We start from the raw sequence: 13,669 nt of genomic DNA on the forward strand, positions 1-13,669 counted from the left end.
TTCAAAGAAAACTAAGAATGTAGCACTTAAAGTGGAGAGAAAAGGAAATCTTTTTTATGTAAATTTCATTTTCAACTACTTTCTTTTTGTCGTCCAGGTCAATTGCAAAGGAGCTTGCAGACTGGCTTATTCTTAACAATGTTGTCGAACATATCTTTGGACCAAATTTGCACATTGAGGTTTGTCTTGAATATTGTTGCTTTTATTTCATCACAAACTTGCGAAAATCCATGTCTGCAGGTCTTAAAAAGTTAAATTTTTGTATTGCAGATTATCAAACAGTGCCAAGTCATCCTCAACTTTCTGGCTGCTGAAGGAAGACTTAGCACTCAGCATATAGACTGCATTTGGGCAGCAGCACAGGTAATGGAACTAGATTTACAGATTTTATAGTTTGCAACAAAACATGATTAAAAAAACCAAAGAATCTTACTTCACAGAAGGAGGCCATTCAGTCCATTGTGCCTGTGCTGTTCTTTGAAAGAGCTATCTACTAGTCTCACTTTCCCGCTCTTACCCCATAGCCCTGCCCATTTTTCAATTTTAAGTACCTATCCGACTTTCTTTTGTAAAAAAAATTCCAGCAATCTAATCACCTTATCTTCAGTTCATTGAATTGATTGATCATTTTAATGATTTCTGGAAAGCAAATTGTAAAATTTAATAAAACCTACTTCTTTGACCATCCAAAAATTCCCCCTTCTCCTCCTTTGCTTGGTGCTCAACGCTGTTATTTGTGAAATGTTCTGAGACAATATCCTACATGAAATGTGCTTATATAAATGCAAATTACTGTTTATGATGGTGAAGTGACTAGATTTGAATGACCTACCTACTCAGATAATTTTGTATTGTTTAGTCCATGCACCTTGAAGCAATAACTCTAATTCCTTTTGGTGCCATGAAGAAACACACAAACAAGACAGCATCTGTAAATGCATCTGTTTTGCATCTTGGTATTATTTTTGCAAATTATGACTAAAATTGTGTTTTTTTTAAAAAAAACACTCGTTCAACTAACTTACACTTAGTGATGTTTGTAAACTATGCATTCATTGTAAGAGTAATTTGATTTTCATTTTTTTTCCCTTTTCAATAGTTGAAGCACTGTAGTCGGTACATCCACGATTTGTTCCCATCCCTTATAAAGCACTTGGACCCTGTTCCGCTTCGTCACCTTCTTAATCTGGTATCTGCTCTTCATCCAAGTGCGCACACAGAGCAGGTGAGAAATCTGTTGCGCTTAGTTTTGCTGTATGGGACATAGGTAACTGGAATATGTCCAGATGTGCTGTGATACTGTAAGTTGGCTGCCCTACAGTCTGTGGGCTGTCTAAGCAATATTTTTGTGTTTCCCTTCCAGTAACCTAACATTTATGGGTTACGGAGGGAACAGGTGGGGCTGATAAAATGGGGGAAGGGGGTGCGGTGGTGTATGAAATCAACCCACGGGCCACCAATTGGACCACCCCTGCTGTAAACTAATGGATAATATTTGAAAGATGAAAACTGAGCAGATATTGCATTTAGTAGTATTAATCTCTCAGTTGTTGACAGAAATGCTGGAAATCCACAGAAAAAATCTCTTATTTTAGATTTGCAGTTTTTCTTTCTATTCCTAGACTTGTAAGTACCCTACACCCTTAAAACTGATTGCCTGTTACTTAAAAACCGTGTTCAGTTTTAAGCATGTTGAAACTCTTTTTATCTTGGATTAATTCAAAACACTGGAATGGGTATGTGTGGTTTAGTTATTAGGCTTCATTGTGCCAGTGAAGCTTTGTTTTATTTACTGAAAATTAGCTAACCTTCGATATTTACTAAAAATGAACCGTTCACTTGTTTTAATTGATGTTCACATAATTGTGTTAACTGGGTGAGCTGTGGTCAGCTGACAACCCATTAACTTTGACAGATGTCAGAACCATTTTATTAAAAAAACGCATATGCATTTGGGTAAGAGTTGGTGCACAACTGTGGTTCTTTAGTCTGTTACATTTGGCTTTCAGAATTTTTCTCAACTGGAGACAGATTCCTGGGTTGAATTAATTGAATAAAAGGTATTTACTCAAGACTCATTGCATTTTTGGCTTTTTGTTCAGACCCTGTACTTGGCATCAATGCTTATTAAAGCCCTCTGGAACAATGCACTGGCTGCTAAGGCTCAATTATCCAAGCAAAGCTCTTTTGCTTCTCTTCTTAACACAAATCTCCCTATGGGAAACAAGAAAGGTAAGTGGAGAATAGATCATGTGCATATTTATGTTTGAACTAAAGGCTGTGTATAGAAATATTTCAGATTCGCTAAGCATAATAATGTACAAATAAGAATACTAGAAAGTGTCAAATCTGATATTTGCCTAATTTATCAACAATGATAACAAAAACAACTTGCACTGATATAGCACCATTAGTGTCTCGGAGTGCTTAAATGTGATATGTCATTGACATGTCATTTGCTTGATGTACTATTTCAGTGAGCGAGTGGTAAATCTATGGAACGGGCTCTTTAGGGAGACTGTGGAAGCAAGAGGTGTTGATTCATTCAAACACAAATTAGATAGATTTCGTTTAGAAAATAATATTTAGGGATGCAGTACATGAATAATTTTGAGACATGACGTATAGTAAGTGCAGCATGCTTGGAAGAATTAGGCAACTTTGAGTCTAAGCTTCCCAAAGCTTTCCACTGTGTTGTAGACTAATCCGTACAGAATTAATTGCTATCAAAATCTCCATTATTGTAGCATGTGACTATTAGTATGGTAGTTGGTGGACTAGATGGATCTTGGTCTTTTTTCGCCTAGCAATTCCTATGTTCATATGTCATTAGTCTTGATTGAGATTTTAATTGCATTTCCAATGGTGTATTCAGATTATAAATTGGAGCTTGACACTATTTGCAAACTATTCACCTACAATTACACAGTCACTCCACTTCGCAGAAAATTATTTTCTTCTAATGTTTTAAGATGTTTCAACTTGATAAGGCAGTTTATCACATGCAAGAATTCTACAAAAGCCAGCGTCTCTATCTATAGTTAACACATGTATGTCCCGAAGCAAAAAAAAGTACTGTATGAATATCATGCGAATTATTGAGAATGAAAATCCTTTAATATGTAGAAGATCCTGTAACAATAAAATGAATAGGCTAGTTATACCAGAGTGTGCATTGGTTTAATGTATTTTTTGTATTGAATTGGCACAAACTGCAATAATCACTGGGATGGTTTTACCAAGTAATTTGGATTTAGAAAAGTAGTGCAAAACCATTTTCAGAAGATGGAATTAACAGATGGCTTTGCATCACCTGTTGTATAAATACAGCTGGTCCAAATTAAGTTTTTTTTAAACCTTAAAATATGTTCAGATTTTGTTTGCACATAGTTAAACAAGGAAGTCATTCAACTCATTGAGCCTCTCCTGCCAAATTGTCAGGTTTTTCAATTCCATTTCCTTGGCTTTTATCTTTATCCCTGCATACCACTGTAAGTATCTATCCATTCTACATATAGCTTTGGTTAGCAGAGCTGTGTGCACAAATACACATACGAAAGGCTTGGCTTTACTTAAACTACTCTGCCAGATTCCTGTATGGAATGAGCAATATCGTACCAGACGGCTGACTCGCACCTCTAATACCCAGTGTGTGAATGAATAGATGTTCATCAAACTGATAGGACTTCCCAGGGACCTGTACTGGGGCCATTGCTTTTTACATGATTGGCTTGGCAAAGGAATTGCGTCCCAGGCTGCTGCGTATATTAAATAGGGTGGGTTGACAAATTGTGAAAATGGCTGTTTAAGATTTCAGGAAGACATTAATAGACTCGCAACATTGTTGTACAAGTGGCAGATACAGATTAACATTGATAAAATAAGAGTGTCTCCTTTGGGAGACGGGGTGGGCAGAGGGGGGAATGAAATGGAATTAAAGCAGGCACAAAAAGCTACCAAGTACCAAGAAAGTAAATCGAGTTCTGGAACTTATAATTGGAGGTTTTAGATGTAAAAGTAGGGAAATTATGTTGAACTATGCACAAATTGGTAAAGCTACAGTTAGAGTGTTTGCTCCATTTTGGACACCACATTCCCGGAAGGTTGGTGACATGGAGAGTTTGCAGCGACTATTCAATTGAATGGGAGACAGTATACTTGTGACGAGTGGCGTGAAAAATTGGAGCTTGGTCCACGGACCAGAGGAGATTGAGAGAGGATATGATAGAAGTGTTCACGATTCTGAAGGGATGCAACAAGTTAAATAAGGCAAACTTATTTTCTTTGGTTGGTTGAATCAGTGACTGCAAAGTGTAGTTTCAAGGATTGTTGGAAGAATCAAAGGAGAGGTTAGAAGGAATTCACTCAGACATGGGTGGGTGTATGGAATACCTTACCACGAATGTCTAATAATAATAGTCCTTGCATTTGATTTAGTGCTTTTCACGTCGGGAGGACGTCCCAAAGCGCCTCACAGAACACACTGTAAAGTGAATTGACTGTATATTTGTGGGCGAACGCGGCAGCCAATTGCGCACAGCAATGTACACAAACAGTCGTAGATTGAAAATGACCAGTTTATTATTGTTTTTGGTTTTGGAGGGATTATTATTAGGCGTGTGGAGTAAGGAAACTTGCCCAAGGTTTCGCCCTGCTGGGAATTAAACTTGGGTCTCTCGCTTGCAAAGCGAGTGCTCTAACTACTGAGCTACAGGACACCACAAGGCTGGATCAGTATCTGGAGAACTGGATCAACACCTGAGCAGTTAAAAACATTGAGGGATATGAGAAAAGTGTGAATAATGAAATAAAAAAATGACCTAGAAAAACAGGTTACAGCGCTGCAGATGCAAGAGGCCACAATTTCTGTTTACATTGATTGGTTCAGGATGGTTTCTCAATGTTTTCTGAAATATTTTGAGCATTTTCTCAGAAATATGCTAAATGTGCAAATATTCTTTTTTTACCTAGGATCTCCTGCAGCTAGTCCACAGAGCAGTGACAACAGTGACACCCATCAGAGTGGAGGCAGTGACATTGAAATGGATGAACAGATAATGAACAGAGCAAAGCGTGCACAGCAGCGGCTGTCAGATACAGAGGTGAGGAATGTACATACAAGTGGATTCCATTTAGTGTTTGGGTTGAGATTCAGCTGATCATGCTGCTATTGAGCTACCTTCTGTATGTTGTCAGCTTGTTTCAGTCAGCAGCACTCTTGATTCTCTAAGCTGGCCTTCTACTACGATGCTACAGCTGCCTTCCTTCAAATGAAATATTTAGCCAAAGTCCTGTCTTACTATTCAGGTGGATATTGAAGATCCATGATTATTTGGGAAGGGAAGTTCCTTGTTTTTGCCAACAATGCTCCAAATACATTGCTCATTCACTTAATTGTTGTTCTTGGTCCCTTGCGTAAGTCCAAAATTGATGGCATGTTTGCTGAGAAATACAGTCGTTATGCTTGACAATTATCTGTGAAGTTCTTTGAAATGTCGCAACATTATTATTGGTGAAAACGCAATCTGTGAGTGATCATTGCTAGGCTCAACTGCGTGTGCCACTTCAATTAGATGACAAGCTAAAAGAACAAAAGGTTGCGATGTAAATTGTTGTAACATTGGTATCTTTATTTAAAAAGTAAACATCACATCTTTTCTCCAAGTTCCATGCAGTATCTTTGAAGGTTCAGATGAATAATGAACTTCGTTTTTTAAAAAATATTTCTACGATAGAAGGAATCCTCTGTAAACATATATTGGTTATGGTATACATTATCTTTTCAATTTTACCCCACTTTTTTTTAGGAATCCATGCAGGGAAGCTCTGATGAGACTGCCAATAGCGGTGAAGATGCCAGTAGTGGGCCTGGCAGTAGTAGTGGGCACAGTGACGGTTCAAGCAATGAAGTAAATTCTAGCCGCGCCAGTCAATCTGCTGGAAGTCCAGGAAGTGAGGTCCATTCTGAGGACATGGCAGATAGTGAAGCTCTCAAAGAGGATGAAGACGACGAAGATGAGGAAGGGGGACACAGCCCTCAGAAAGAGAGCCGAAATAGTGAATTACGAACTCGCAACACAGAGTCGCAATCGGGTATTTGTCTCTCGGAATCACCAGGAGCAGCGGAACGAGACGGACCGAATGGTGGATCGGGCAAGGACCTCCAATATAGCACTGAGGCGGTCACATCGGGAGAGAATCGAATCCGACTGCTAGATGGTTGTTCACATCCTGAAGACTCTGAACATGACATGTCAGGGGAAATAAATTCTGCACACATATCACAAGGTTCTCAGGAGTCGTGTATTGCACGAACAGGAGACTTTTTAGGGGAGGCGATCGGCAATGAAATATTTAACTGCAGACGGTTCATCGGTCAGCATCACCATCACCACCATGATGGGTAAGCTCATGCCTAGTTTTAACTTTTTATTTCTTTAACCTTTATGCCAGGATAGTTGATGTTTTCAGGTTTTGTTTTTAGGCTGTAATTCAAATCTGATGATACACAAACAAGGCCCTGGAGGTAATCAGTCTGTGAGAAAGGTGAGCTGGTTCAAACAGGAATCTGTTTTGTATTTGGCTCCCCAGAATATTCAGTGCCTCTTTTCTAAAGCCACCAGTGAAATATATTCCTGGGTCTGTTGTTCAAACATAGAAAACTGAATCAAGATTATAATAATCCTTGCTGTAAATTGCCTTAATCCTGTAATACTTTGGCAGTCCAGTTGGATCTAATTAACAGTATTATAGTAGTTTGCTTGCAAGTTATTGATTTGATTTTTTTAAAAAAATCAAATAAAACCTTGGAAGCAAATTACTTTTAATCTGCATCAATTTGTATTCCTTGGGTTAATATCCGTGTCAGTGCTCAACTGTGTTTGTATGACTATATCCCACTTATACAGTTCTATTTGTTTAGTCATATTTCTGCTTCATTGGAACAATTGGAACTGGTCAGTATTGTACCAAGTTTTGCTTGATGTTGCCACAAATATTGCTCTTTGCATATCAAATAATTGTATTTCTTATGATATTTTGTTTGTTTCCTCTAGTCCTTAAAGCAAAGATAAAATGTATGTTCTATCTGGAAAATTTGCTTGGAATCCTTGCCCTTTTGAGAGAGTTGTTGGCTCCAGCTGTGTATCCTGCTGCTTTGTAAAAGAAGCAGTCTGTGAAGCACGCATTATACATTTTCCTGTATGTTTGGTTTAAAATTCTACAGCAGAATTGTGTGTCTTGGTAAGATGTTGAGGGTTATTATCCCAACTTGTAGAATGCAAGTGAGAGACCTGAGTTCAATTCCAGACAGGGCGAAACCTTGGGCAAGTTTCCTTACTCCACACAGAGCCTAAGAATAATCCCTCCAAAAACCCAAAACAATAATTAAATTGGTCATTTTCAATCTACGACTGTTTGTGGGACATTGCTGTGCGCAATTGGCTGCCGCGTTCGCCCACAAATATACAGTCAATTCACTTTACAGTGTGTTCTGTGAAGCGCTTTGGGACGTCCTCCTGATGTGAAAAGCGCTATATCAAATGCAAGGATTATTATTATTATTAATGTTGAAGAACTTGACTCTTTTTCCAGTGGTACGTAGCTACACTTATCCCACAGGCAGTAACGTAGCAAATTCTAGCACAATATTTTAAGTCTAGAACTAAGACAGGAATTGGAAATTATTTCGGGTTATGTAAATACTGCATACTGTTTCAACTTACAATAATGAGGCACTTTGTGTGTTATCGAATGTGATTTCATAAAATGGTGTAAATTAAGGAACAAAGATTAAATTCAAAAGGCAACCAAACAACATTATTTTACTGATTTATTGTAAAAGTATTCTGTTCAGAATGCATCTTTTTGGTACACAATTGGAACCATCAACTGTAGAAAGGTGAACCAACGCCTGGATATTTGAGAAAATCAGCAAAATTATCGAAATGCCACTGATTTATCAGAAACCTACAAAATCCTGAATGAGCTGAAAGAAGAATTTGGAGTTTAATAATCCAAACAAACTAATAAAGCCACAAGTGACGCAAGGAAGTCGTTTATTTGACTGCATCCTTGCCAAGCAGAACCATCTACTTCATGACCAAGAACCCGTAGAGTCTCAGCAGCCTGGTAAGTGTGAAAGTGTTTTTTATAGCTAGAGAAAAACTTAATTCAGTGCAAGAAAATGCTGTAAGGTTTACCTTGATCAGCTTGCTAATATTCGTTTGAAAGGTCATTAATACGCATGAATTTATTCATGTGTACATAACAGAAAATTAAATGCCTTTTAGCATATTCTGCATGGCTTGTCTTAAGGCCATTAACTGAATGTCTTCATTTCTACAGATGAATTGTCGTCATCAAGTTCTGCTGCATTCATCCCTAAAACGAAAACCATTTTGGAGGAGGACAGTGAACAAGGAGTTGCAACTATTAATTGTTACCAAATGTGCACCACCTCGAGGGCAAAGTCCACACTACATTGAGTGGGGTCATCTCTAACTGGATCATTGCACAGGTCCCTTTCTGGGGTACAGAATAGTGGGGATGACTGCTTGCCCGTCGTCCCCTCTGCTCTCCACCATCGACAGTTGTGCTTTCAGCCACTACGTCCTGAAACTTTGTAACTCTCTTCCTCAATCCCTCCATCTCGCCCCCTCCTATCCCATTTTACAAATAGTGACTAAAGATCTTCCTCTTCGACAGTGCTTCCACTCACCTCTCCCGGCTCAATGCCAGATTCCGCCACTGTTAAGCGCTCCCAGACCCTCCCTGTGTGAAGGGCACTGTATAAATGCAAATTGTTGTTGTTAAGTCACCTGTAATTCTCTCTACACATACCAGTAACATGCTGCTTACACTTGCATGAAACTGTGTACATATGGTTTATCCTTGACGGGGAGTGGATATTGTACAGGATGTTACTTTCTTATTCTATTAAAGCTTATACATTGAGTGGCTGTCTCGCAGCCCTTTGCAGCATTATTTTAGGATATGATTGTCCAAGGGATAAAGGCCATCCTTGCAGCACTGTATTAATTCAGCAAGTGTGGAGAACTTTCTTGGCTCTGTTAGGATTCCACCTCAAGATGACATGGCCAAATTCAGTACTTCATTATAGTTACAAAATTACATTGTACTAGTTTGTGCTGCAATGTGTTATAGGCACAAGTGTTGCATTATCTCAGGATGTTGCCTTTATGCATCTTTCTCACAAATATATTTGTTTTTTAAAGTAGGTGACCGGTCTAGATTTTCAAACTCAAAGTCTTTCAATTATTTCTAATATTTTGTGTACGGTATACATGTGCGAGTGGAGATTTTCAATGAAGGTGAATGGCAGTGTGTTTGGTGCTTTCAGCCTTAGGCTATCACCAGACATTCAGACAATTTTAATGAAGGTGACATATGTGTGGGCAAGGTGACGGAAGGGGAAAATAAGGGAAGTTACGACTCTCTTTGAATAAGGAGGGAAAATCTTCCGGAGCTAAGTAATGAGCAAAACATTCTTGTTATTTTATAAGCATTATTCCAGAATTTTTGTCAAGAGCGCCTTTAAATGATTTCTGGAATATGGAGTGCATCTAGTGACCATTGAGTATTCACATCCATGAAATGATACGTATGAGTGAAACTTCAGTAATCTGTTGCCCTGAAATTACTGTTTTTACACATAGAAAACAAATGATTTCTTATGAAACCCTGCAGTTATCTGTTCACCACTTGTTTTACAGACATTTAGGCGACGATATGCTGAGTGCCGATGATGTCAGCTGTAGCAGTTCTCAGGTCAGTGCGAAGTCTGAAAAGAACATGGCTGACTTTGATGGCGAGGAGTCGGGCTGTGAGGAAGAACTGGTACAGATCAGCTCTCACGCAGAGCTTACATCTCACCTTCAGCAACATCTTCCCAATCTAGCTTCTATCTACCACGAGCATCTCAACCAAGGTATGACAAACATGTACATTATCTTAAAAATAATTGGAAAAACAGTATAACTTGTATTGCTCATTTTCTAATGTTGCTGGTTGAGTTGTAAATATGCTGGATTACTTGATTGTATCATTGAATACACAAAGTGTTCATTGAACTATTAAGTAGGAATGCATTTGAGGTTGATTTTAAAAAAGTTTTTCCATCCATATCGCCCCCCCCACCCCTCATCAAACTATTGAAGTGAATCATTGCCATGTTGCTGGGTTTTTTTTAAACTTGTTTTAAGCAGCAAGTGCATTGAAGATAATTTTAACATCCAGAGATGAAATGGTATCTTATGCATCCCGAGTTTAATAATTATTTCTGCTGATGACTCAATACTCTATGACGCGTAGTAATTTAATCCTCCAAACTGGTTTTCAGAGGATTATAGAAAAGAGAATATTTTGAAAGGCTTACGAATGAGCAAGAGTCCCACTAATAATTTATATTTTAATAAAATAATAGACTTTTTCTTATATAATGGTTACTAATATAATAACAGCAATAATAATCCTTGCATTTGATGAAGAATCTTATACCAATGTCTCAAAGTGCTTCACAGTGGTTACTGTTAAGTTAATGTGTGGTGTTTGTGTATTGTACACGGGAATGTCCACAAACAAAGTTAATTTAGGATAAAAGATTTCAGGATAACTATCTTTTAGTTGTGTATCTCAGCATCCTGTTGCATGCGCTTTCCACCTGAAGCCTACGTACAATTATTTGTTGTGGTTTGAGTTCTTTCATTTGTACCCCCATGATCCTGAGCAAATTAATTTAGAAGCTCTAGAACTGGATTTGTTCAGTTTGACAACTGCCAGGCTGATTTGTGTGTCGGGGATGGACACTGAGCAAGAGAGAAGGGGGAGGAGAGGTAAGCGAGGTAACCATAGCACTATTTGAAAAGAGAAAGGAGTTTCTCCCGTTGTACACGGGAATGTCCACAAACAAAGTTAATTTAGGATAAATTAGGATATCCTGAAAGTCCCAGATAAATTGGTCATCCACTGCATGCATGTTTGTGGGATATCAAATGCAAGGATTATTATTATATGGCTCTGCAAAATTGGCTGCTGGTTTGCCATAAATGCACAGTCACTATATTTTATAGTAATCTGAAATGCTTGAACGATAAGGTGCTATATCAAATGTAACGATTCTCAAAGGTAAAATGATGGCATCATTGTTAACTTAAAATAAGATGCTGATAATATGTGACTTTATCCCACTTCATCGCCACTCCCATGGGGGAAACTTTTTCTAAGTGTTATTCATATTTTCTAAACTTGTTTTTAGTTTGAAGTTTCTCTTTAAAGATTGTATTGGGTTGAAAAACAAAATGAGAAAGGGAATAAATATTGATCAGATTTCATATTAGCTTGATGGATCATTGCTCGCTAGTGGAAACCACTTGCATGAAGTTTTAATGTCATTGCACCATGGAATCATGCCAACAATCATTAGACACTAATGTACTAATTTGTGCTGTGGGCAGCATTGTCAAATTTAATCGAGAAGTATTATAAAATTTTGCTTTTGGGCTTGTGAGGACTGCATCGACGACCACTGTCTCTAGCTAGAAAAGAATGTAATATTGTATTTTGGCCATATTAGATACGTTTCCTGTTTAAATAGATTAGCATCCACCACGTCAAATTGACACTTCTAAGTCTCACTTCTAATGCTTAAAGTTGCAATTAAGTTACTGGTCTCTGTCCTGATTTAAGGGCATCATAATCTTTGGCAGTACTCGAGAAGACAGAAGGGTAACAATGAGTGTCATTGAGTTTGACGATGTCTTCCTTGTCTCTACCTCTATATTATTGTGGTCAGTGCCAGTGTCCAGTTTCAAATATCTAAAGAAGATTGTGGATTGTTTCTGGTGTCGCGCAACATTTTTTAAATTCAAACTTAGTCATAAGCTTGAAATGACCAGCTTATTCACTGGAATTATTTTGCAGCTGTTAAGATGTAGAAACTCATTTCTGAGTTCTGATTCAACACAGGGTTCAGTGACCAGCTTGCTTCATGTCCACTCTAGTCGGACTTTCACCCATCTAACTCCACTTTCTGGAGCTCTTTCCTGGAATCTCCGACTTGCCCCTCCCTCACCTATTTCAAGACCTTCCACTTTAACTGCGCTTCTGTCATCTTTCCTCTTCTTATCCTCCTCGGCTCCCACCCTCAGCTCGGGTGCCAAGCCTGGACTGTCAAGTGTCTTGGGACGTCTTCCTGTCGCGAAAGGTGCAATAGAAATGTGAATTTGTATTGTAGTAAATGAGTAATTCTCTGTTTTCTTTATCCAATATGATTATTTTATACTATCTTCTTTCTTCAGCTCCTAATGTTCATAAGCACCAATATAACACCAATGCAGTCACAGATATCAACTTAGACAATGTTTGCAAGAAGGGTAATACTCTTCTTTGGGACTTGGTACAGGATGAAGATGCGGTACGTTTACATTCAGAAGTACAACAATTTAAAAGTTGTTGGACTAGAGTGCCGATAGTTACTTTTCTGTTTGTTTTGTATAGGTTCACCTTTCAGAGGGATTGATAAATGAAGCTGAGAAGCTGCTGTGCTCTCTCGTGTGCTGGTTTACTGACCGGCAGATTCGAATGAGATTCATTGAAGGCTGTTTAGAAAATCTAGCAAATGATAGGTAAGGACAAAAAAATGAAACTGCTTCTTCCCAATGTAAGGATTAAAATGTATTATTAAACATTTATGTATTATACGGGTTGTTAGCTGTAAATGTGGTTGAAAGCTATAAACCCTTAATGATATCCTCACTTTTTAATAACTAGAAATAAAAAATCCTAGATAATTCAGAAGTTCTTCACCTGCCATAACTAGAGTCCAAATTATGTAGAGTTACTATTACTTGGGACGTCTTTCTGTTACAATTACTTGGACTAGGGTACAAGTATTGCATGGAAATGGATTATTCAGCCCAACTCAGCCATGCCAGCGCCCGCACTCCACATGAACCTCTGACCCTCCTATTCACCCCTCTGTTCCCTTCATCCTCACATATATATCAGGTTTCCTCTTAAATGCTTTGATGCTTTTTACTTAACTGCAGTTCTGGCAGTGAATTACACATTTCGCCAGCCTCTACGTGAAGACGTTCCTTCTGAACACCTTCTTAGATCTTACATTAGCTTATGTTGTCTTATATTTAGGTCCCCTTGTTTTTTGACTCACCAGGAAGTGCACACCGTTTATTACCATCGGTCCTATGGAATGCTTTCATACTGTTAAAGTCAGGTCCCCTCTCAATCATCTCACTCCAGAGAAAAAACTCCAACCTGTCCAATCTTTCTTGATTGCTGTAACCAACTCGTCTCTTGTAATTCTATGCTGTACTCTTCAATGTGACAATATTCTTCTTGTAATATGGCAATCAGAACTGCACACAGTACTCCAAATGTGCTCTAACCAAGGATTTATATAAATGTAACATTAATTCAGTACTTTTACACTCTTCCTCTGGTCATAAAGCCAAGAATTATATTTGCATTCTTTATGACCTTGTCTATCTGTGCTGCTAATTTTAATGTATCTGAATCCCAAGATCCTTTTATTCCTCTCCCCACTTAGATTCCTACCATCCAGGGTCAGCTTCTTTATTCTTCCTGCCATAGTGAATCACTTCATATTTCCCTTTATACAATTTCATATGCT

General features: G+C 38.2%; 1 protein-coding gene across 1 annotated transcript in view; it reads left to right on the plus strand.

Annotated features, from left to right (window-relative positions):
* usp34 (ubiquitin specific peptidase 34) overlaps positions 1-13,669 on the plus strand; it is a 90,118-nt gene that overhangs the window by 9,403 nt on the left and 67,046 nt on the right. The window contains 9 exon segments of the mRNA XM_007892500.2: positions 98-179; positions 271-363; positions 1,100-1,225; positions 2,103-2,232; positions 4,972-5,102; positions 5,808-6,403; positions 9,735-9,949; positions 12,318-12,433; positions 12,517-12,644. Coding sequence (XP_007890691.2) covers positions 98-179; positions 271-363; positions 1,100-1,225; positions 2,103-2,232; positions 4,972-5,102; positions 5,808-6,403; positions 9,735-9,949; positions 12,318-12,433; positions 12,517-12,644 — 1,617 coding nt within the window.

The sequence above is a fragment of the Callorhinchus milii genome, unplaced genomic scaffold, assembly GCF_018977255.1.
Source record: "Callorhinchus milii isolate IMCB2004 unplaced genomic scaffold, IMCB_Cmil_1.0 Scaffold3, whole genome shotgun sequence".
Lineage (NCBI taxonomy): Eukaryota > Metazoa > Chordata > Chondrichthyes > Chimaeriformes > Callorhinchidae > Callorhinchus > Callorhinchus milii.